The 21,469-nt window shown below is 35.9% G+C and overlaps 1 protein-coding gene across 1 annotated transcript in view; it reads right to left on the bottom strand.

Annotated features, from left to right (window-relative positions):
• SYCP1 (synaptonemal complex protein 1) overlaps window positions 1-17,792 on the bottom strand; it is a 131,005-nt gene extending 113,213 nt beyond the window's left edge. Inside the window, 9 exon segments of the mRNA XM_017869585.1 lie at window positions 11,649-11,722; window positions 12,631-12,682; window positions 12,685-12,697; window positions 13,712-13,876; window positions 14,922-14,975; window positions 15,144-15,187; window positions 15,696-15,780; window positions 16,778-16,915; window positions 17,326-17,792. Of these exon segments, the coding sequence (XP_017725074.1) occupies window positions 11,649-11,722; window positions 12,631-12,682; window positions 12,685-12,697; window positions 13,712-13,876; window positions 14,922-14,975; window positions 15,144-15,187; window positions 15,696-15,780; window positions 16,778-16,885 (595 nt within the window). The 5' untranslated portion in view covers window positions 16,886-16,915; window positions 17,326-17,792.
• Window positions 17,793-21,469: the final 3,677 nt, after the last annotated feature.

Genomic DNA, 21,469 nt, shown 5'->3' with positions numbered 1-21,469 from the left:
ACCTGTAGAGGAGCAAAAAGAAAGATTATATCTGACTTATCCTCAGAAACCATGTAGGCAAGAATAGAATGGAGTAAAATATTTAAAATGTTGAGAGGAAAAAAAAAGCAACATAGAATTCTGTAATTTGAGAAACTATCCTTCAAAAGTGAAGAAATAAAGACTTTCTCTGACAAAAGTTGACCGAATGTGTTGCCAGCAGACCTGCCTTCCAAGAAATGTTAAAAGAAATTATTTAAAGAAAAAGAAAATGGTTTAGAAATTCAGATCTCTATAAAGAAAAAAAAAGAGCAACAGCTGGTCTCAGTGGCTCACACCTGTAATCCTGGTGCTTTGGGAGGCTGAGGTGGGAGAATCACTTGAGGCCAGAAGTTCATAGTAAGACCCCATCTCTACTAAAAAAAAAACAAAAACAAAAACAAAAAGAAAGAAAAAAAGAGCATCAACGCAGAAATAAGTGAAGACTAAATAACTTTTATTTTTCTTATTCTTAATTGGTCTAACATATAAGTTTGTCAAAAATAGTAATATCTACAATGGGCCGGGTGCAGTGGCTCATGCTTGTAATCCCAGCACTTTAGGAGGCCACGGCAGGTGGATCACTTGAGGTCAGGAGTTCGAGACCAGCCTGGCCAACATGGCGAAACTCCATCTCTACTAAACATACAAAAGTTAGCAGGGTGTCATGGCACATGCCTGTAATCCCAGCTACTCAGGAGGCTGAGACAGGAGAATCACTTGAACCCAGGAGGCAGAGGTTGCAGTGAGCTAGGATCATGCCACTGCACTCCAGCCTGGGCAACAGAATGAGACTCTGCCTCAAAAAAACAAAACAAAACAAAAAATAGCAACAATGTATTAGATTATAAATGCTTATTTTTGCTTTATATAAAAGAAATGAATGACAGCAATGATACAAAACATGGGAGGAGGCCAGGCGTGGTGGCTCAAGTCTGTAATCCCAGCACTTTGGGAGGCGGAGGAGGGTGGGTCACTGGAGGTCAAGAGTTCAAGACCAGTCTGGCCAACATGACAAAATCCTGTCACTACTAAAAATACAAAAATTAGCTGTGCTTGGTGGTGGGCACCTGTAATCTCAGCTACTCAGGAGGTTGAAACACGAGAATCACTTGACCCCGGGTGGTGGAGGTTGCAGTGAACTGAGATGGCACCACTGCACTCCAATCTGGGCAACAGAACAAGACTCTGTGTCCAAAAAAAAGGAAAAAACAGATGGGAGGAAAGAATTATAAGGTACCCATAGTAACCTTGAAGCAGTAGAGGGTTATTTGAAAGTGGACTTGGATTACTGTAAATATATATTGCAAACTCTAGTGAAATCACTTTAAAAAGTAAAAAAAGAAGTATAACTAATATTCTAAGAAAGGAGAGAAAATGGAATCACATGAAAGGCTCAATTAAAACCACAAATAGCATAAAAAGTGTAAAAGACAAAAATAGGAACAAAGAACAGGACAACAAATAGAAAAACAGTAATAAATACGGTAGATAATAATCCAACTATATCAATAATCACTTTGAATGACAATAGTCTAAATGACCAACTAAGAGATTGTCAGGGTGGATCAAAAAACAATACCCAACTACATGCTGTCTATAAGAAACTCACTTTAAATGTAAAAACACATCTAGAATAAAAGTAAATGGATAAAGATATGCCATATTAACACTAATCACAAGAAAGCATATTAACACTAATCAAAAGAAAATTTAAAACTTCCACTCTACAAAAGAGAATGTCAAGAAAATGATAATACAAACCACAGACTGGGAGAAAATGTCTGCAAAAGAAACATCTTTTAAAGGACTGTTATCTATAACATACAAAGACTCAAATACTGTTAAGTCTTTTCTCTTATTGTTGATTAAAATTCAACAATAAGAAAACAAGCAACTTGATTTAAAAAATGGGCCAAAGACTTTAACAGACACCTTACAAAAGGAGACGTACAGATGGCAAATAATCATATAAAAAAGAGTAGCTATATTAATTTCAGACATAGTCAACTTCAAAGCAAGGAAAGTTGTCAGATACAAAGAGGGCCATTTCAAAATGCTTTTAGAGCTGAGCACAGTGGCTCATGCCTGTAATCCCAGTACTTTGAGAGGCTGAGGATGGAGGGTCACTTAAGTCCAAGAGTTTGAGACCAGCCTAGGCACCGCAGCAAAATCCATCTCTACAAAAAAATAGAAAAATCAGTCAAGCATGGTGCTACACACCTATAGTTCTCACTACTCAAGAGGCTGAGGTAAGAGAATCCCTTGAGCCCAGGATTTCAAGGCTGCAGTGAATTATGATCACATCATTGCACTGCAGTCTGGGTGACACAGCAAGACCCTGTATCAAAAAATAAATAAATAAATAAAAATAAAATGCTTTTGGGTCAATTCTCCAAGAAGATATAACAATGTTTAACATGTATAGGTCTAACAATACGGTGTCAAAATACATGAAGCAAAAACTGGTAGAAGTGCAAGGAGAAATAAATTAATCCTCTATTACAGCTGAAGATTTCAACATCTCTATCAGAAATGGACAGATTCAGCAGGCAGAAAATCAGTAAGACATGTAGGTTGAGTGTCCCTTATCCAAAATGTTTGAGACCAGAACAATTAATATACCAGATTTCAGATTTTTTCTTAGATTTTGGAATATTTGCATTGTGTTTACCAGTCGAGCATCCCCAATCTGAAAATCCAAAATTTGAAATGCTCCAATGAGCTTTTTCCTTTGAGCATCAATTTTGGCACTCAATTGGATCTTGGAGTATTTTAGATTTGGGATTTTTGGATTAGGGCTGCTTAACCTGTAGTTGGATTCAATAAAACCATCAATCACCTTGACATCTACAGACTGCTTAATCCAACAATAACATACATAGTCTTCTGAAGCTCACATGGAACATTCATCAAGATAGACCATATTCTGGGCCATAAAATATACCTTAACAAATTTAAAAGATTATAAATTGTACAGTATCTGCTCTCAGATCACAATGGAATTAAACCAGAAATAAATAACAGAAAGACAGCTGGAAAATCACAAAATGCCTGGAGATTAAACAAGACACTTCTAAATACCACCTGAGTCAAAGAAGAAATCTCAAGAGAAATTCAAAAATATTTTGAACTAAATGAAAATTAAAACACACATTATCAAAATCTGTGGGATACAGGAAAAACTGAGAGGGAAATTTATAGCATTGAATGCATACATTGGAAAAGACTATCTGAAATCAATCATCTAAATTTCCACTGTAGGCAACTAGAAAGAGAAGAGCAAATTAAATCCAAACTAAGAAGGAGAAAAGAAGTAATGAAAATTAGAGTAAAAACCATGAAAGTGAAAACAGAAAATCAATAATTTTAAAAAATCAATGAAACCAAAAGCTGGTTATTTGAAAAGATCAATAAAATCAATAAATTCTAGCCAGGCTAAGAAAAAGAGAGAAAAGATTCAAATTGCTAATACATAAATGAAAAAGGAGACATTAATACAAACCCCACAGATGTTAAAATGAAGACATATTATGAACACTTTTATGCCCACGAATTTGCTAACCTAAATGGAATGGACCAACTGTCAAAAGACACAACTGCCAAAACTCACAGAATTAAAAATAGGCAATAAATAAGCCTATATCTATTAAAGAAATTAAGTCAATAATTAATAACCCTCCAAAACAGAAAGCACCAGACCTGCCAGCTTCACTGGTGAATTCTACAAACATTTAAGCTAGAAATTATACCAATTCTCTACTATCTCTTTCAGAAGATAGAAGCAGAGGGAATATTTTCTAATTCATTCTGTGATGCCAGCAGTACCCTAATACCAAAACCAGACAAAGACATTATAAGAAAACTACAGACAAATATCTCTCACGAACACAGATACAAAACTACTCAACAAAATATTAGCAAATCAAATCCAACAATGTATAAAAGGAGCCTGACACAGTGGCCCACACCTAAAATCCCAATTCCAGCTACTCAGGAGACTGAAGTGGGACGATTGCTTGAGGCCAAAAGTTTGAGACTAGCCTGGGCAACAGAGCAAGATCCCATTTCTAAAAAGAAATTTTAAAAATTATCTGGGTGCAGTGGCACACACCTATAGTCTCAGCCTCTGAGGAGGCTGAGGCAGGAGGATCACTTGAGCCCAGTAGTTCAAGGCTATAGTGAGCTATGATCATGCCTGTGAATAGCCACTGCACTCCAGCCTGGGTGACAGAGCAAGATCCTGTCTCAAAAAAAAAAAAAAAAAAAAAAAGAAAGAAAGTATAAAAAGAATTATACAACACACAACCAAATGGAATGCAGTCAAGGTATGCAAGGCTGGCTCAGCATTTTAAATCAATTATTGTAATCCATCACATAACAGGCTAAAAAAATTACATGATCATATCAATAGATACAGAAAAATTATTTGACAGAGTCCAACACCCATTCATGATAAAAACTCCTAGTAAACTAGGAATAGAAGGGAACTTGCTCAACCTAATAAAGAATATCTACAGAAATCTATAACTAATATCATATTCAATGGTGAGAATCTAGAAGCTTTCCCACTAAGATCAGGAACAACGCAAGGATGTCCCCTCTCACCATTCTTTTTCAACATTGTACTTAAAGTTTCAATTAATACAATAAAACAAAAAAAAGAAACAAATGGAATCAGACTGAGAATAAAGAAATAAAAACTATTTTTGTTCACAGATAACATAGCTGTCTGTACAGAAAATTTGAAAGAATCAACAACAAAAAAATCCTGGAACTAATAAGCAATTACAGCAAGGTTGCATGATACCAGGTCAATATACTATACAAAAGTCGATCATTTTCCTATATACCAGCAATGAATAAGTGGAATTTGAAATTGAAAACACAATACCATTTACATTAGTATACAAAAAAAAATGAAATACTTAGGCACAAATCTAACAAAACATGTGTAAGAGCTATATGAGGAAAACTATAAAATTTTGATGAAAACAATCAAATAATAATTAAATCAATAGAGAAATATTCCACGATCATGGATAGGAAGATTCAATATTGTCAAGATGTCAGTCCTTCCCAACTTAATCTACAGATTCAATGCAATCCCAGTAAAAATCTCAGCAAGTTATATTGTAGATCTCTACAAACCGATTCTGAAGTTTACATGGTGAGGCGAAAGACTCAGAAGAGCCAACACAACATTAAAGGAGAAGAACAAAGTTGGAGAACTGATACTACTCAAATTCAAGACTTACTATAAAGCTACAGTAATCAACATAGTGAGGGATTAGTGGGGAAAAGAGACATAGAGATCAAAGGAACAAAATAGAGAGTCCAGAAATAGACCCAAATAAATATAGTCAACTGTTCTTTGACAAGGGAGTAACAAATAGACCCAAATAAATATGTTCTTTGACAAAGGAGTAACAGCTATAAAATAGAGAAAAGATGATCTTTTCAACAAATGATGCTGAAGCAAGTGGACATCTACATGCAAAAGAAAAAAAGAATCTGGACATGGATCTTACACCCTTAACAAAAATTAACTCAAAATGTATCATAGACTTGAATGTAAAATACAAACCATAAAACTCCAAGATAAATAGTAGAAACCCTGGATGATCTTGGGTATCATGATGACTTTTTTTTTTTAGATACAATAACAAAGATACAATCCATGAAAGAAATAATTCATGAGCTGGACTTCATTAAAATTAAAAACTTCTGCTCTCCAAAAGATAATATCAAGAGAATGAGAATATAAGCCTCAGACTGGGAGAAAATGTCTGCAAAAGAAATATCTGATAAAGGACTGTTTTCTATAATACACAAAGACTCAAAATTGTTAAGTCTTTTTTCTTATTGTTGACTAACAATAAGAAAATAAGCAACCTGATTTAAAAATGGGCCAAAGACCTTAACAGACATCTTACCAAAGGAGACATACAGATGGCCAATAATCACGTGAAAAGATTCCCATCATATGTCATCAGAGAAATGCAATTTAGAACAACAATGAGATACCAATACACACCCCTATTCGAATGGCCAAAATCCAGAACTTTGACGACACCAAATGCTGGTGAGAGTATAGAACAATAGAAACTCTCATTCACTGCTGGTGGAAATAAAAATTGCACACCCAATTTGGAAGACAGTTGGCAGTTTCTTACAAAACTAAACATACTTTTACCACATGATCCAGGAATTGTGCTCCTTAGTATTTACCTAAAGGAGTTTAAAATGTCCACACAAAAGCCTGCACATGGATACTTATAGCAGCTTTGTTCATAACTGCCAAAACTTGGAAGCAACCAAGATGTCCTTTAGTAGGTGAATGGATAAATAAGCTGTGGTATGTGCGAACAATGAACGGAATATTATTCAGTGCGTAAAAAACGAACTATCAAGTGATGAAAAGACATGGAGGAACCTTGAATGCATACTACTAAGTGAAAGAAGTCAATCTGAAAAGGCCACATACTGTAGGATTCCAACTTCATAACATTCTGGAAAAGGCAAAATTATGGAGACAGTTAAAAGATCAGTGGTTACCAGGGTAAGGTGTAGAAAATCAACAGGCAGAACACAGAATTTTAGTGCAATGAAACTATTCTGTATTATACTATAATGGGGGACATATTTGTCCAAACCCATAGAATGTACAACACCAAGAGTGAACACTAATGTAAACTATGAACTTTGGACAATCATGATGTGGCAATGTAGGTTCATCAATTGTAACAAATGTGCCACTCTGGTGAGGTATGTTGATAATGGGAGAGGTTATACATGCATGGGACAAAAGCTTTGCAAACTGGACTCTACATAAAACACTACCCAAGACCCAGAACTATCCTTGAGTAGAGCATACATGAAATAGACCCAGGGCAGCACAGCAAAGGCATTGAAAATTGAACTGATATTGGAACTTCCACACTGAAAAGGCAAGACAGAACCTATTATGAACCTAAGTGAGCTGACTGCCTGTTAGAAAATAAACAAATAAACATTCTCTAGGAAATCTGAAGAGGACTCAGATTCTCACAACATAATATTCAAAATGTTCAGGACATAATCCAGAATTGCTGAACATTCAATGAACTAGGAAAATTTAACCATTCTAAGTCTCATATTATTAATTATTATCTAAGATAGCTGATGACATAACCAATAAAACTAGGATCTATGGGGGAAAAAAATCTCAGAAATGGACCCCAAGATATTCCAGACAGTGGCATTACTGGATACAACTATGGTTATTATGTTCATAGAGATAAAAAGTAGAGCTTTAAAAAGTCAGCAAAGAACTTAAAATTCTGGAAAGTGACCCTACAAATTTTTAAAGAACCAGCTAATACTCAACCAGTAAATACAGTAACAGAAATTAAGACATCAACTGATAAATTTTAAAACAGACAAGAAGTAACTAAATAGAAAATCAGTAAACTGGAAGGGAGGTTAGAAGAAATTATGTGGGCCAGGGCAGTGGCTAATACCTATAATCTCAACATTGTGGGAGGCCAAGGTGGGAAAATCACTTGAGCCCAGGAGTTTGAGACTATCCTGGGCAACATGGTGAAATCCTGTCTCTAAAAAAATACAAAAATTAGACAGGCCTGGTTGTGTGCGGCTGTAGTCCCAGCTACTTGGGAAGCTGAGGTAGGAAGATTGCTTGAGCTTGGGATGCGGGGGTTATAGTGAGCCAAGATGGAACCACTGCACTCCAGCCTGGGCAACAGTGTGAGACCACCCCCGCCCAAAAAAAAAAAAAGAAAAAAGTATCCTGAGTGGAGTATAGTGAGAAAAAAGATGAAAAATACATACAAAATCAGAAATACAGAACAGTGGCCTCATTATTGTGACCTGAAAAGATTGAATAGGCTCTCATCTCAGGGACTTTGCACGTAACTGCTTCCTCTGCCTGAAATATTCTTTCCCAAAATAGATGGCCCACTCCCTTACTTTATTCAGGTCTCTACCCAATGTCACTTAATCAGAAAAAACTTCCCAATCACGCTGTCCCAAAATATTATCTCCTTAAGCAGTTATCACCTAACATATATTTTATTTATTCACTATGATCTGTATTCTCCCCCCTCACTAGACTGTATACTCTTTCTTTTTAAAGTTCTGCGATACATGTGCAGAATGTGTAGGTTTGTTACATAGGTATACATGTGCCATGGTGGTTCGCTGCACCTATCAACCCATCATCTAGGTTTTAAGCCCCATATGCATTAGGTATTTGTCCTAATGCTCTCCCTCCCCTTGCCCCCCATCCCCCGACAGGCCCCGGTATGTGATGTTCCCCTCCCTGTGTCCATGTGTTCTCATTGTTCAGCTCCCACTTATGGGTGAGAACATTTGGTGTTTGGTTTTCTGTTCCTGTATTAGTTTGCTGAGAATGATGGTTTCCAGCTTCATCCATTTCCCTGCAAAGGACATGAACTCATTCTTTTACAGAAAAAAGAACCCCATTCAAAAAGTGGGCAAAGGATATAAATAGACATTTCTCAAAAGAAGACATTTATGCTGCCAACAAACATATGAAAAAAAGTTCATCATTACTGGTCATTAGAGAAATGCAAATCAAAAACCAGTGAGATACTATCTCACGCCAGTTAGAATGGCGATTATTAAAATGTCAGGAAACACCCGATGCTGGCGAGGCTGTGGAGAAATAGGAACTTTTTTCTTTGAGATGAGCTCTTGCTCTGTTGCCAGGCTGGACTGCAGTGGCGTGATCTCAGCTCACTGCAACCTCTGCCTCCCAGGTTCAAGCGATTCCCCTGCCTCAGCCTCCTAATATATATATATATATATATATATAATATATATATATAATAATATATAATTTAATAATGGACGGAGTCTTGATCTGTCGCAAAGGATAAGGAGAGATAGATAGAAGAGATAGATATGAAAGATAGAATAGAAGAATTTAGATTATATAATAAGTAGCTGAGAAGCCTGAACCGTTGAGGCTAGTTTTTTGTATTTTTGCGTAAGACGGGGTTAAAATAAGAATAAGATTAAGTAAGAGAGTATTAGATTACTGACATCGTGATCTGCCGTCTCGGCCTCCCAAGTGGCTGGGATTAAGGCTTGAGCCACCGTGCAGGCCGACCAGCCTAATTTTTTTTTGTATTTTAGGTAGAGGATGGGGTTTCACATGTTGGCCAGGCTGGTCTCGATCTCTTGAATATGATATGCCTGCTTCAGCATCACAAAGTGCTGGGGATTACAGCGTGGCACTGTGAAGGCCTATGGAACACTTAACTGTGGGGGAGTGTAAATTAGTTCAACATTGTGGAGAGACGGTGTGGTGAGTCCTAGGAATAGAACAGAAATAAATTTGACCACCAATCCCATGATGGTATATACCAAAGGGATTAAATATCATAAATAATATAAAAGGACACATGCCAATGTATTTTATTGCAGATATTATAAATGAAAAGATAATGAAGAAAATGCCCATCAATGAAGACTGGTAAAGAAAGTGTGGACATATACACCATGGAATATATACTCTTGTAGTAGACTTGTTCACTGATGTTTTTTATCAGCATCTAAAGATTTCATGGACTAGCAGGCATAAAAAAATATTGAATGAATGATAAAGAAAGAAAAGCACCACAATACAAGACTGGTCACACTTAAGGTAGAATCTGTATAGAGTTTAACTAATAATAAGGCGAAATATCAAGATTTTAAAAAAAATATAATAATGTATAATAAATACTTAGTTATTAAGAGAACCTTGAAATGTTGGGATAAATATATAATTATAAATATGAAATCTATAATTAGATAAATAAAAAATTAAGAAGACTGTGTCAGGTGCGTGGCTATGACTGTAATAAGATTTAGGAGAGATGAGAGGAATAGAGAAAAAAATAGATAAAAAGAGATGGAGACCATCCCTGGCAACATGGTGAAACCCTGTCCTCTACTAAAAATAAAAAAATTAAGGGATGAGGTAGCAGGCGCCTGTAGTACAGCTACTCGGAGGAAATGAGGAGGAGAATAATTAGAACTGAGAGGCGGAAGGTTGCGTGAGCCGAGATTGTGCCATGACTCCAGCCTGGTCCACAGAGTGAGCTCATCTAAAAAAAAAAGAAAAAAGAAAGATATAGACTTGTCTCTCTAAATACAAGTTATTTATCTGAGACAGCAAATGTAACTATACTTCTACACTATTAATGTACTTTACCCTTTTTATATCTAGAGAAAAATTATATTAGAATAAGTTGGAATAAAGGAATAATAGGCAGAGGAGATGAGTAGTGGGCATGGTACATTACTGGAAGATATAATAGTTTTAAAAAAGGTAATAGCAGGAGGGACTAAAAATAAAAAAAACCCGGAGGGAAGTGCTAATAGACTATAATAAAACATTCTGAGAGGAAAAAGTGAGAGGATGACTTGAAGTCAGGAGGTCAAGACCGAGACTGGATTAACATGGTAAAACAAAGTTTCTAATAAAATACAAAAAATTAAGGCCAGGAGTATGGTGCAGCGCATGTAATACCAGGCTAGCACGGAGATAAGGAAGAGAATTGGATGAGCAGGAGGGCGGAGGTTGGGAGTAAGACAAGATCGAAATTACACTAAAAAGATTGGAAGAGAGATAATAGTAAAAAAAAAAAAAAGCCTAGTATGTTATGAATAACGACAATAAAATAATAAAATAAAAAATTCATTGGAGCTTGACTGTTCTAAAGATATTTATTAAGCATTTAATTCTCAGGACAATACTAAGAGGCATTTAATTAATAAACAGAGTGACAGAGAGACTACATAATTTACTCAAATTATTCAAGCTCCCCAGGTGGACAGAGACTGAAAGTCTAAATTTGAGCACAGGCTGTCTAATCCTTAAGCCCAAGCTGTTAAGTAGTAAGCTGCATGATACAAATTAAAATTTTTACCGAAGAAAAATAGAGACTATCCTGAAAAGCAGGTAGACAGTATTTCCCAATGGATTCTTGGCAGAAACAAAGTAAAGTCAGTGTCAAATTATGGCAAAATACAGACTATTATTTTTTATAATCACACATTTTATTTTCATCAAAACGGGAAAAAAATCCTACTCTACAATTTAAAAAAATGAAAACATGCTTAAAAATTTCTAAACTGTTCTTTCACATATACAACACAACCATATTATAATATTTCAAAAGAATGTTTCTTTAGGAAAAATTTGGTAATTCTATTTAGATTGAAAATAAACATTGCACCACTGTTCATAAATACAATGGCTTTAGCAAAGCCTCTACTGGTATTTTCTATTATGAGCATGGCTATGTATCTTATTCTTGATTGAATTTCCTAGTTGTTCCAGACAAAGATTAGTCTCAAAATCATACCTTACCGGAAACCAGGATTAACTATAAAGACAAAGAATATACCTTTTGACATATATTACCTTTCAAAAATTTTTGAGCTTTCAAAACTCAGAAAATTGTGACTCTCCTTATTACTTACATAAAATAGTCTGAGGCACATATAATTTGTTCAAATCAGAATTGGTTCCAAAATTAAAAGACAATTTCTTCCCCTCTCCACCTCTACCAGTAAAATAAATGAATAAAATCACATAAAACAAGAAAGATATTTACATTTCTTTGTCTTTTCTGCAGATCTAGCACAGGTTTCTTTGAGTAGATTACATAAATGCCTTGTGGCATTATTCCTGAAACAAAGGAAAGAGTTCGCCTGTGTGTAATCTGATCCCAAAGCAAAATCACAATATGTGTTATGAAATATATTGTTACAATTTTAAGAAATTTTTAAAATATTATAATATTTGGTATATATCACCTTATTCATAAATGACTATATGAAGAAACAGTGGGTTGACTATACTACTAACAAAGATGATTTAGTAATTGCCTCCCTTTAAAAGCAAAAGTTCTAGTAACTGGCCACTAAAATAAACAAATAAAAGTGACAGCTCCTTAACAAGTTTCTACCCAAGTTGCTATCAATAAATTTTCAGTAGACAGGTCTAGATTTGCCTAAGGAAAATAATGAGAATAGGTTGGGCCATTCATTAACAAATTAACATATGTCTAACCTTCAAAACACAAAATAAGGTAACTTTCTGATTAAGCATTCATTATGTGAATAATGAGACCTGTGACTATCTTGAAGTTACTAACACATATGGCAGTTAGACTTAATTTTCTAACTTATCATTTTTCTGTAGAAATAAACTGTTACATTTTCAAAAACAGGAATTTGAGTAAGAATTAACTTGGAACTAAGTTAAGCCCTATTTTATAAGTACTGTACTCAAGGCAGCAGTGAAACAGACAACATATATAGGTAGGTGTAGATACAGAATTATCAGGCATCTTACCAAGGAATGTTTATTCCTGATGCCTGACATTTTAAAAAGTGAAGTTATTAGTCAGTGACCACAGTTTGCCAAACACAAGAATGTATGTCTTCCTTTTTCCATAGCACTCAGATATAATTCTACTTATAAATTCATATTATATAACATATAGAAAGTGCTCAATATGTTTTGGAAATTATTTTAGTAGTAAATTTGGAATAAAGAATGTGAAAGAACAAATTCATTAAATTACTACTTACTCTTTTATTAAATCTTTATTTTCTTGAATTCCTTCTTCTAATTTCAAACTTACTTTTCATTTCCAAACTAATTTATAAAACAGAACAGTTCATCACATTTTGCTTATTAGCAAAATAAACATGAATATAATCATTAAGCAGTATTTCTTTACTAATGCACAATAGTCTAAAAGAATTATTTTCTTTCCACATAAAAGGAAACATTTTGTAATAGCTTATGATTTCCCTTAAGAATATGGCCTTCATCAATCTAAAATAAAGATGGCTAAATCATCTCCAAAAAACATTCAACAATATTTTAATGCAATATTATCTTCTCTAAATATTTTGAAGTAATGTTTTATTTTTGTCCTAACACAATGTCACATTTTCTCAACATTTTTTTCACTTTATGCTACACAAAAATTTACACAGTTTCAGCCAGGCGCAGTGGCTCACGCCTGTAACCCCAGCACTCTGGGAGGCCGAGGCAGGCAGATCACAAGGTCTAGGAGTTCGAGATGAGCCTGGCCAATATGGTGACATCCCGTCTTTACTAAAAATACAAAGATTAGCTGGGCGTGGTGGCAGGTGCCTGTAGTCCCAGCTACTTGGGAGGCTGAGGCAGAAGAATCGCTTGAACCCAGGAGGCAGAGGTTGCAGGGAGCCGAAATGGTGCCACTGCACTCCAGCCTGGGTGACAGAGGGAGATTCTGTCTCAAAAAAATAAATAAATAAAGTTACACAGTTTCAAATTTAAAGTGTTATCTGCAACTATTGTACTCTAAGAGAATATATTTATATAAAACATCAATAGGAATAAAAATTGAAACTCTTTATAAAAATTAGAATCATTAAATCAATTTTATATAAAGTGATTTATTATTTCCCTAATCATTTGCACTAAGCATTATACAACTTGTCCTCTATGCTCATTCTTAAAGTTAAAATGTAACCAGTATTGATGTAACTTTTAAAAGCAGTATTCTTAAAATATTCATCACAAAACAAGATCAATCCAATTTATCCCAAATAATACTCTACTTTCAACAGTATTATAAGATTTACTATACTATGTTTACAATTCAAAATTTTATCATACCTGCAGTTCTTGAATGGCTTTTCGCTGTGCTTCAATTATCTTTCTGTTTTCTTGCAACTTATTTTCTTTCTGTTTCAGTTCAGCTTCTATACTTACTTTCCATTTTTTTATCTTTTCAGCCTCTTTATACAGTTTTGAATACACTCTGCTCAATGCCTCTGAATTCTATTAAAATAGGTTTTCAAAAATTAATTGTTCAAAATTCTAATATAACCAAACTACGGCTGCCTACTGAAAATATCCATATACTAATAGTTGAGACCAAATGTTTCCTCAATTTAAGCACTAATAGCATACTGAAAGCCACATTAACTCTTTTAAACTACTAAGGCAATATTTACTTCATTAAAGTTATTGGTCATTTGACTAAATTATACCTTGCTGAATAAAATGAAATGGCTCCATAAAAATATTTTAGTTAGTGAGAGAATTTGGCTGGTTAAAAGCTAAAATAAATCAAACTATAAAAATCTATAAATCTTAACAATAGTCTTGAAACACTTTGATTATACAATCAGTTTGAAGATTCACTAAAGGACATGAAGTTTAAAATATAATGACAAGAAAAATAAAAGTTAACACAAGATACAATTTTCATCAAGTCTGATGTTTTATATAGATTTCCTGCCTTTTTTAAAATCCACATTATATTATAAATATCACAGATTTTAATCACATCAATTTCTGCTGGTTGATAACTTTTCTTATAAAATATATAAATAAGTTCTATATATTTTAAATTGTTTGGTACTATAATCACAGCCACAAACATATAGTACCTTACCAGGCTGTGGAATTTCTCTTCATTTTAAAGACATCTATATGCCATAAATAAGAAATACCTTTGTAACTAAAATCAAAAGTATATAGCATGTCCTACAAATTCCTTATACAATAAACCAGCCAACCAGTCAATTTCATGTATTAATTAAAGGCTGATTTTGTAAAATACTCTCTTGATACTATACTTTTCACGTATAGTACCCATTTCCCCTCTTCTTGATTTCATGGTTTAAAATGAAATTGCCTCTACATAAATGGAACTTTCATAACCCAAAAAATACAGAAGCAGAAAAAAAGGTTTTAAAGGATATATTTTAAAACATTAACCAAATAATAATCCTTTTCAAGCTTCAAAAGAAATATACGTATAGGTAATAAGTTATATTCCAATTGTAAGAAATTTAATATGAATGGGAAATCTTCTGACCTCCAAATCAGAGTCTTTTAGTCCTTCCTGATAGTGACAGTCAGAATTACCAACCTAAAAAAATAGATGTTTCTATAAGAAAATACTTCTGATAAGAGCTTCCAAATAATAACAATTAAATACAGAAGACTAGTAATGCAGTAACTAAAGACATTTTTCTTCTTCAAATAAGCAGTTCATTACCTAAATAGGTTATATCTGTATGTACTATGCTTAACTGACCTGCTCAAGCATGGGCAAGAAATTAACTTTTTGTAAAGCAGGATCTGCAAGATAAAAGACGACAGGTATTAAATATGCCAACATCTTTTTTTCTTTTTCTTTTTTCTTTTTTTGAGAGAGAGAGGGCGTCTGGCTCTGTTCCTAGACTAGAGGGCAGTGGCGCCATCATGGCTTACTCTCTAGGGCTCAAATGATCCACCTTAACCTCCCAAATCGCTGGGACTGCAGGCACATGCCACCACTTCCAGCTAGTTTTGGGGGTGGTGGGGTTTGTTTGTTGGTTTTTTTGTACAGACAGGGTCTCCTTATGTTGCCCAGGCTGGTCTCAAACTCCTGGCCTCAAGTGATCCCCCTCTCTCAGTCTCCCTCCCAAAATGCTGGAATTACAGGTGTTAGCCACTGTGTCCAGCCTTATTTTTTATAGTAAGTATTATATCTAGCTTTTGTGTCAAGAATACTGATATAATACTTATGTTACATTTTCAATAACTAGCGATATATATAACACAATGTTTCCATATAAGCTGATACACTGCTTTTCCAGGCCCTTACCTGAATCAATGTTTTCCCCATTTTTGGAGAGGTTAGTCATTGCAAATGGAAACTCAAAATCATCTTCAGTACATTTGTTGAAACTCTAGAGACACAAAGAAGTTCTTAAATATGCTGTTTCATACCACTCTGATACTAATAGTGTAATATATACATATGTAATATACACCTGCTTAAAGAGGTCACTATAATTGCAAATCCTTTAAAGTACATACATGTTTAAAATATCAAATGCCTTTTCTATATTAACAAAGAAAAAATCTAATTAGATATTTCCACTTGTAAGAAGAAGCTAAACAATAAATTACTCAATATATGGCTTTGTAGGTATTCAAGAATAACAGTAAATCTAACTAGTAGTATAGAATAATATTAGCAGATTGCTTCAGTTTATGATTTCCCTTGATAGAATTAAAGATTGTCTTTATTGAATAGCATTTAATAATATATTATTGCCTATAGCAGCAACAAGAATTTTTTTACAGCATGTACAAGTAAAATATTCATTGCATCATTGCATCTCCAATATAAGAATCCAGATGATAAATTTTTTAAAATAATTTTTTAAAAGCTCTGTTTCATCTGGGAAACTTGGTATAATTCCGCCTATCCAATGATAACTCCATTACACAAATGAATTTCCCTCTTTGTCCTATCCACTAGGAAGCTCAGAGTCAAATCTGAAGCCCAGTCACAACACGAATTATTACTCATATATAGGCATTTGTCCAAATAGTCCTCATTTTTCTTGATAATTTTCCTAATTTTCTCCTAACATATTTTACTATCTCATAGTATCTGTCCTATAGTTGCCTCGAATCAAATACGGAAAGAAGGAGGATTAAAATAAGCAGGTTCCACTATGTATGCAGAGTTCTACGGCAGCAGTTATTATTTAAATGAATGATGCCTACATAATAATGCTCACTGTTCATTTAAAGTAATGGGATTCAAAATTCTTGGGTAAATGAGACCATTTATTGAGAAGAAATAATTATAAAACACCACCAGGAAGAAAGGACACTTTTCTTCATTTCCCTAAAGTTAAGAAGAGTCCAATTAAGAGTCACATGGAAATTTACCTTGAAGAAAGTGGAATCTCCTCCCAGGGTCTGAGGTTTCACCGCAGACACCTGACTGCTGCCTAATCTCGGTGGTACGAACAACGTAAAGGGCTTTTGCTTTTCCATTTTCTGTTACGGTTGTAAATATCTACTGCCCTGGGGGCGGGAGGGGAAGGAAAGTTTTTTTCACCGTGTGCCGTGAATACACTATGTATTCTTTAAAGTGATGTTTACAAACTAAATGGCTAAAAAAAAGAAATCCACGGGGCTCTCGCTACAGTGGAGCCCTACGACGTCGTTTACCGCGCAGTGGGCACAGGGATAAACCTTCGTTTCCTTCCCCCTTTCGCCCCACCGCCCGCCGCCACGCTGGCCTGAAAAGAAAGCCCCTTCCCTTCTCCTGCCCTGTTAAATTCCATCACATCGCCAGGAGGAACTGTCTTAAGTTCCTGGACCACTACCCAAAAGAAAACGGCGGCGGGCTGCGGTGGGGAGGTGCAGTAGCACAATATCGCCCCGCTCTGGGCTCAGTCCCCAAGAAAAGAACTCGGGGCACCTGCCCTCACCTTTGAAGAACTAGCGGGAAACCGTGGGCTCGGTGCCCACGCGAACTGCTACCTATGGTCTATGAGGGCAACAGAAAGAACCAATAGCTCCCGCCTCAGAACCTCAGAAAAGGCGGGAAATCGCTCAGGCTGAGCGGCCCGGAGCGCGTGGGCCCCGGGCGGCTGGCAGTTCAACGGCTAAATAACCGTCGCTGCGTGGGCTTGCCAGGCTCCCAGGAGCTGAATCTCGCGAGATTTCCCTTCTCGTTAGGAACAATTCCTTCCCAGATTCTGTATTTCCTTGGAGTGGAAGTTCTTTAGGCTTATGCTATTGTCGAAGAATGCTGGGGAAACTGTCAGGCGCTATGACAGACTGAAGCTGAGAGTGAAAAATCCATTTCTGTCCTCCAAGAGGTCACAATCTTAGGAGGGAAACAGGCAAACAATTACAAAGTCGTATAATCATTTAGGGTAATTCCTATGATAGGGACGTAGGGAAAGTGGCTCTTAGGGTGGCTTGTGGAGTCAGGAGAAGCACCACACATGTGGTATGGTTCTGTTACTGCTTCACATAAGAATGAGTGAATGGAGAGTTGGCTAGGCGGGCTATTGGCTCATGCCTGTAATCCCAACACTTTGGGAGGCCAAAGCGGGAGGATTGCTTGAGCCCAGGAAGGAGTTCAAGACCAGTCTGGGCAATGTAGTGAGACCCTGCCTATCCTAAAATAGCCGGGTGTGGTGGCGCGCACCTGTGGTCCCAGCTACTTAAAAGGCAGAGGCGGGAAGATCGCTTGAGTCCTGGAGATAGAGGCTGCAGTGAGCTAATGATCCTGTCAATGGCTCCCGTCTGGGCAACAGAGCCAGATTCTGTCTCAAAGAGACAGAGAGAGGAGAGAGGAGACAGAGGAGAGAAAGGGGGCAGAGGGAGGAAACGGGGGAGAGCGGGGAGAATGGAGAGAGGTGGGAGAGCGGGGAGAAGGGGGAGAAGGAGAGGGAATGGGGAAAGAGTATTGCTGGCTGACAGAAGGCTAGCAAAGGCCTTGGAGTTGTGAAAGAGATTAGTACGACTAAGCCCAAGAAGCGTACTATGTAAGGATTAAGTGGAGAAAATGGCAAGAGATGACACTAGAGATTTCAAGAGCATGGTGGCTCACTCCTGTAATCCCAGCACTTTGGGAGGCCAAGGAGGGCGGATCACTTGAGGTCAAGAGTTTGAGACCAGCCCGGCCAACATGACGAAATCCCGTCTCCAGTAAAAATACAAAATTAGCCAGGCACGTGGCACACGCCTGTAGTCCCAGCGACTGGGAGGCTGAGGCAGGAGCGCCTGAACCACCGGGGAGGCGGTCGTCGCAGTGAGCTGAGATCGCGCCATTGCACTCCAGTCTGAGCCACAGAGTGAGACTCAAAAAAAAAAAAGAGAGAGCGAGAGAGAGAGCAAGTATTATAGAAAAGCCTTGAAAAAGTGTCTGGATTTTAGGTTTTGCGAACGGAGATCCCGAAGAATTTTGAGCAGAAAGGATTACATGATCGAGTTCAGAAGAAAACTTGTAGTATGAGGAATGATTTAGGCTTAAGAGACCAGAGTAGGGAGACAGTTTTAATAGCCTGGGTGAGACATGAGGACCTGAGCTATGACACGGACAGTGGAACTGAAGAGGAGATGTCAAATGTAAAAGATATTTAAGAAGTAAAATTAATAGAATTTGATAACTTTTTAATAGAAAGTGAAAGAAAGGGAGCAGTCTAAGATGACTGCCTGGTTTCAGGTTTGAGTAACTACCTATTATTATTATCCTAGTGCTAAGTTACTTAATTTTGAGCAATAAAATAATGAGCTCCATTTTGAATATACCATTGACTTTGTTTTCCAACTTTCTCTGGGCATCATAATATAATTGATGCTTTTCTAAGGGCTTTAGCAATATTTTAAGAACTCATGTATAATCAGAAACAATCATTCCTCATAAAATTTTTGAGCAGTTAAGGATGATCCAGTTTAACTCCTTCATTTTGCTATTTAAGGAAACTGAGTCTAGATACTCCGAAAAAGATAAGGTACTCCCTCAGAGAGATGATACTAAGAATATACACAAAGTACCACCAGAGGCAATAATCGATCTAATTAAAATTTTTCATTCAATTGAGAGTATAAATCTAATATCCCAATATTTTCAAAAGTTTTACAACAGTGAAAATTTCAACTATGATCACTTTTTTCTTTATTGAAAATCAAAATGCTACTCCTAGTGTTATATTAAATTTACCATATTTTATTTACTTAAAATCAGTCTTTCAAAGCAATGGTGCCACCATAGAATTTCTCACTTCCATGTATTTCACATGAAATTTAATTTAGCATATTAACATCCTGTCCATATAAGGACTTAAATATTTGTAGAAAGATTTCTGGTTTTAAGAACTTCGTTTATTTCCACAAAAGATGTTGGCAAAAATGTTAAAATATTCTGCCAGAATGAGAAGCAAATTATGTTTAATTTCCAAATATATGTTAAAATATTTTAATAATTTGTATTTTAATTTTTCATTATTCTCGCCATCACACAATTTCTACTTTTTTATAAAGCATCTCTTTTTTTAAGGCATTTTAAGACATGATAAGATTTGAACAGGTTTTGCTTGTCTTTAATAATTCATAAAATGCTGTAACAGGAATAGGTTTAAAATGTTACTTCCTTATTCCATCAGTCTGGCTTTAGTTAATGAGACTCACAAACTCTTTATTCTGTTGTTGTTGTTGCTGTTGTTGTCACTGTTATTGCTGAGACGGAGTTTCACTCTTGTTGCCCAGGCTGGAGTGCAAGGGTGTGATCTCGGCTCACTGCAACCTCCACCTTCCGGGTTCAAGTCATTCTCTTGCCTCAGCCTCTGGAGTAGCTGGGATTACAGGCACGCACCACCATGCCTGGCTAATTTTTGTATTTTGTTTTGTATTTTTAGTAGAGACGGGGTTTCACCATGTTGGTCAGGCTGGTCTTGAACTCCTGACCTCAGGTGATCCACTCCCCTCAGCCTCCCCAAAGTGTTGGATTACAGGTGTGAGCCACCACACCTGGCCAAACTCTCTTTATTCTGATTACAACCATTTCCACTAGCTAGCCTTTCTTATATCCATAAATTTATATATTTTCATTCAATGTTTTACTCAATGAAAAAAGTGAAGCTTCTTTAGGTAATAACTGTCTGGCTCCTTTTGAAGGAACCATCATGAGGAAACAACTTTTGCTTTTTTTGAGTCCAATCATAAAAAGAATCCTAGATATCCCTCAGTGATAGTTCTATATTCCACAAAATTTTGAGAAAATTTCGATGAACATTGATGATGTCCATTTTATGGTGATATGTTGGTAACACAGCAATAACGTTCGTGTTGTCCAAATCAGTCATCCTATGTGATAAAGTAAACAATTCAGATTTAGGAAGTTTAAAACAAACTACAACATTCTAAAACTTCAGCAAGAATACAAATTTCACTTCTCAGAGAGTAAAGTAGCCAATTTGGGGTCCTTTGTTTTCCAAGTGCTAAGTATTTCTGAACGGTTGTAATTCAGAGTTCTCAGTTCAGTAAACTTCCATATGAGATGAGCAAAAAGCTGTGGGTCTTTTGGATGATACATATTTGAATATTTATACATATTTGTAAAACTGGTTCTTGTAAATTTTCCATATATTGCTTATTCTTAAGGCATGGACGATCTGAAAAATATCATCATATTTATCTTAATGTATATTGGAAAGTAGCAAAATATAAATAATCTTTTAAAACAATGCAGCTTTTAAATAATAAAAAACAAATATTTACTGAGCCCTTAATATACGCTAAATTTTATGTTAAGTGACTTGCCTCTATGCATTATTTTATGTAGTTGCCACAATACTGTATGAGGTAAGTTCTATTATTACCACCATTTTCCAGATGAGCTTCTTGAAACTTAGAAAAATAAGTAATTTCCACTAAGTTACATAGGAAAGAAGGGTCAGTAAGTAGTTATAAGAATATAAAAGCAGCCAGGCCAGGCACGGTAGCTCAAGCCTGTAATCCTAGCACTTTAGGAGGCCGAGGCTGGTGGATCACCTGAGGTCAGGAGTTTGAGACCAGTCTGGCCAACATGGTAAAACCCCATCTCTACTAAAAATACAAAAA

The sequence above is a fragment of the Rhinopithecus bieti genome, unplaced genomic scaffold (assembly GCF_001698545.2).
Source record: "Rhinopithecus bieti isolate Rb0 unplaced genomic scaffold, ASM169854v2 scaffold_3040, whole genome shotgun sequence".
Taxonomy (NCBI): domain Eukaryota; kingdom Metazoa; phylum Chordata; class Mammalia; order Primates; family Cercopithecidae; genus Rhinopithecus; species Rhinopithecus bieti.
The sequence above is the reverse complement of the archived record's forward strand: the minus strand, read 5'-3'. Positions and strand labels throughout refer to the sequence as shown.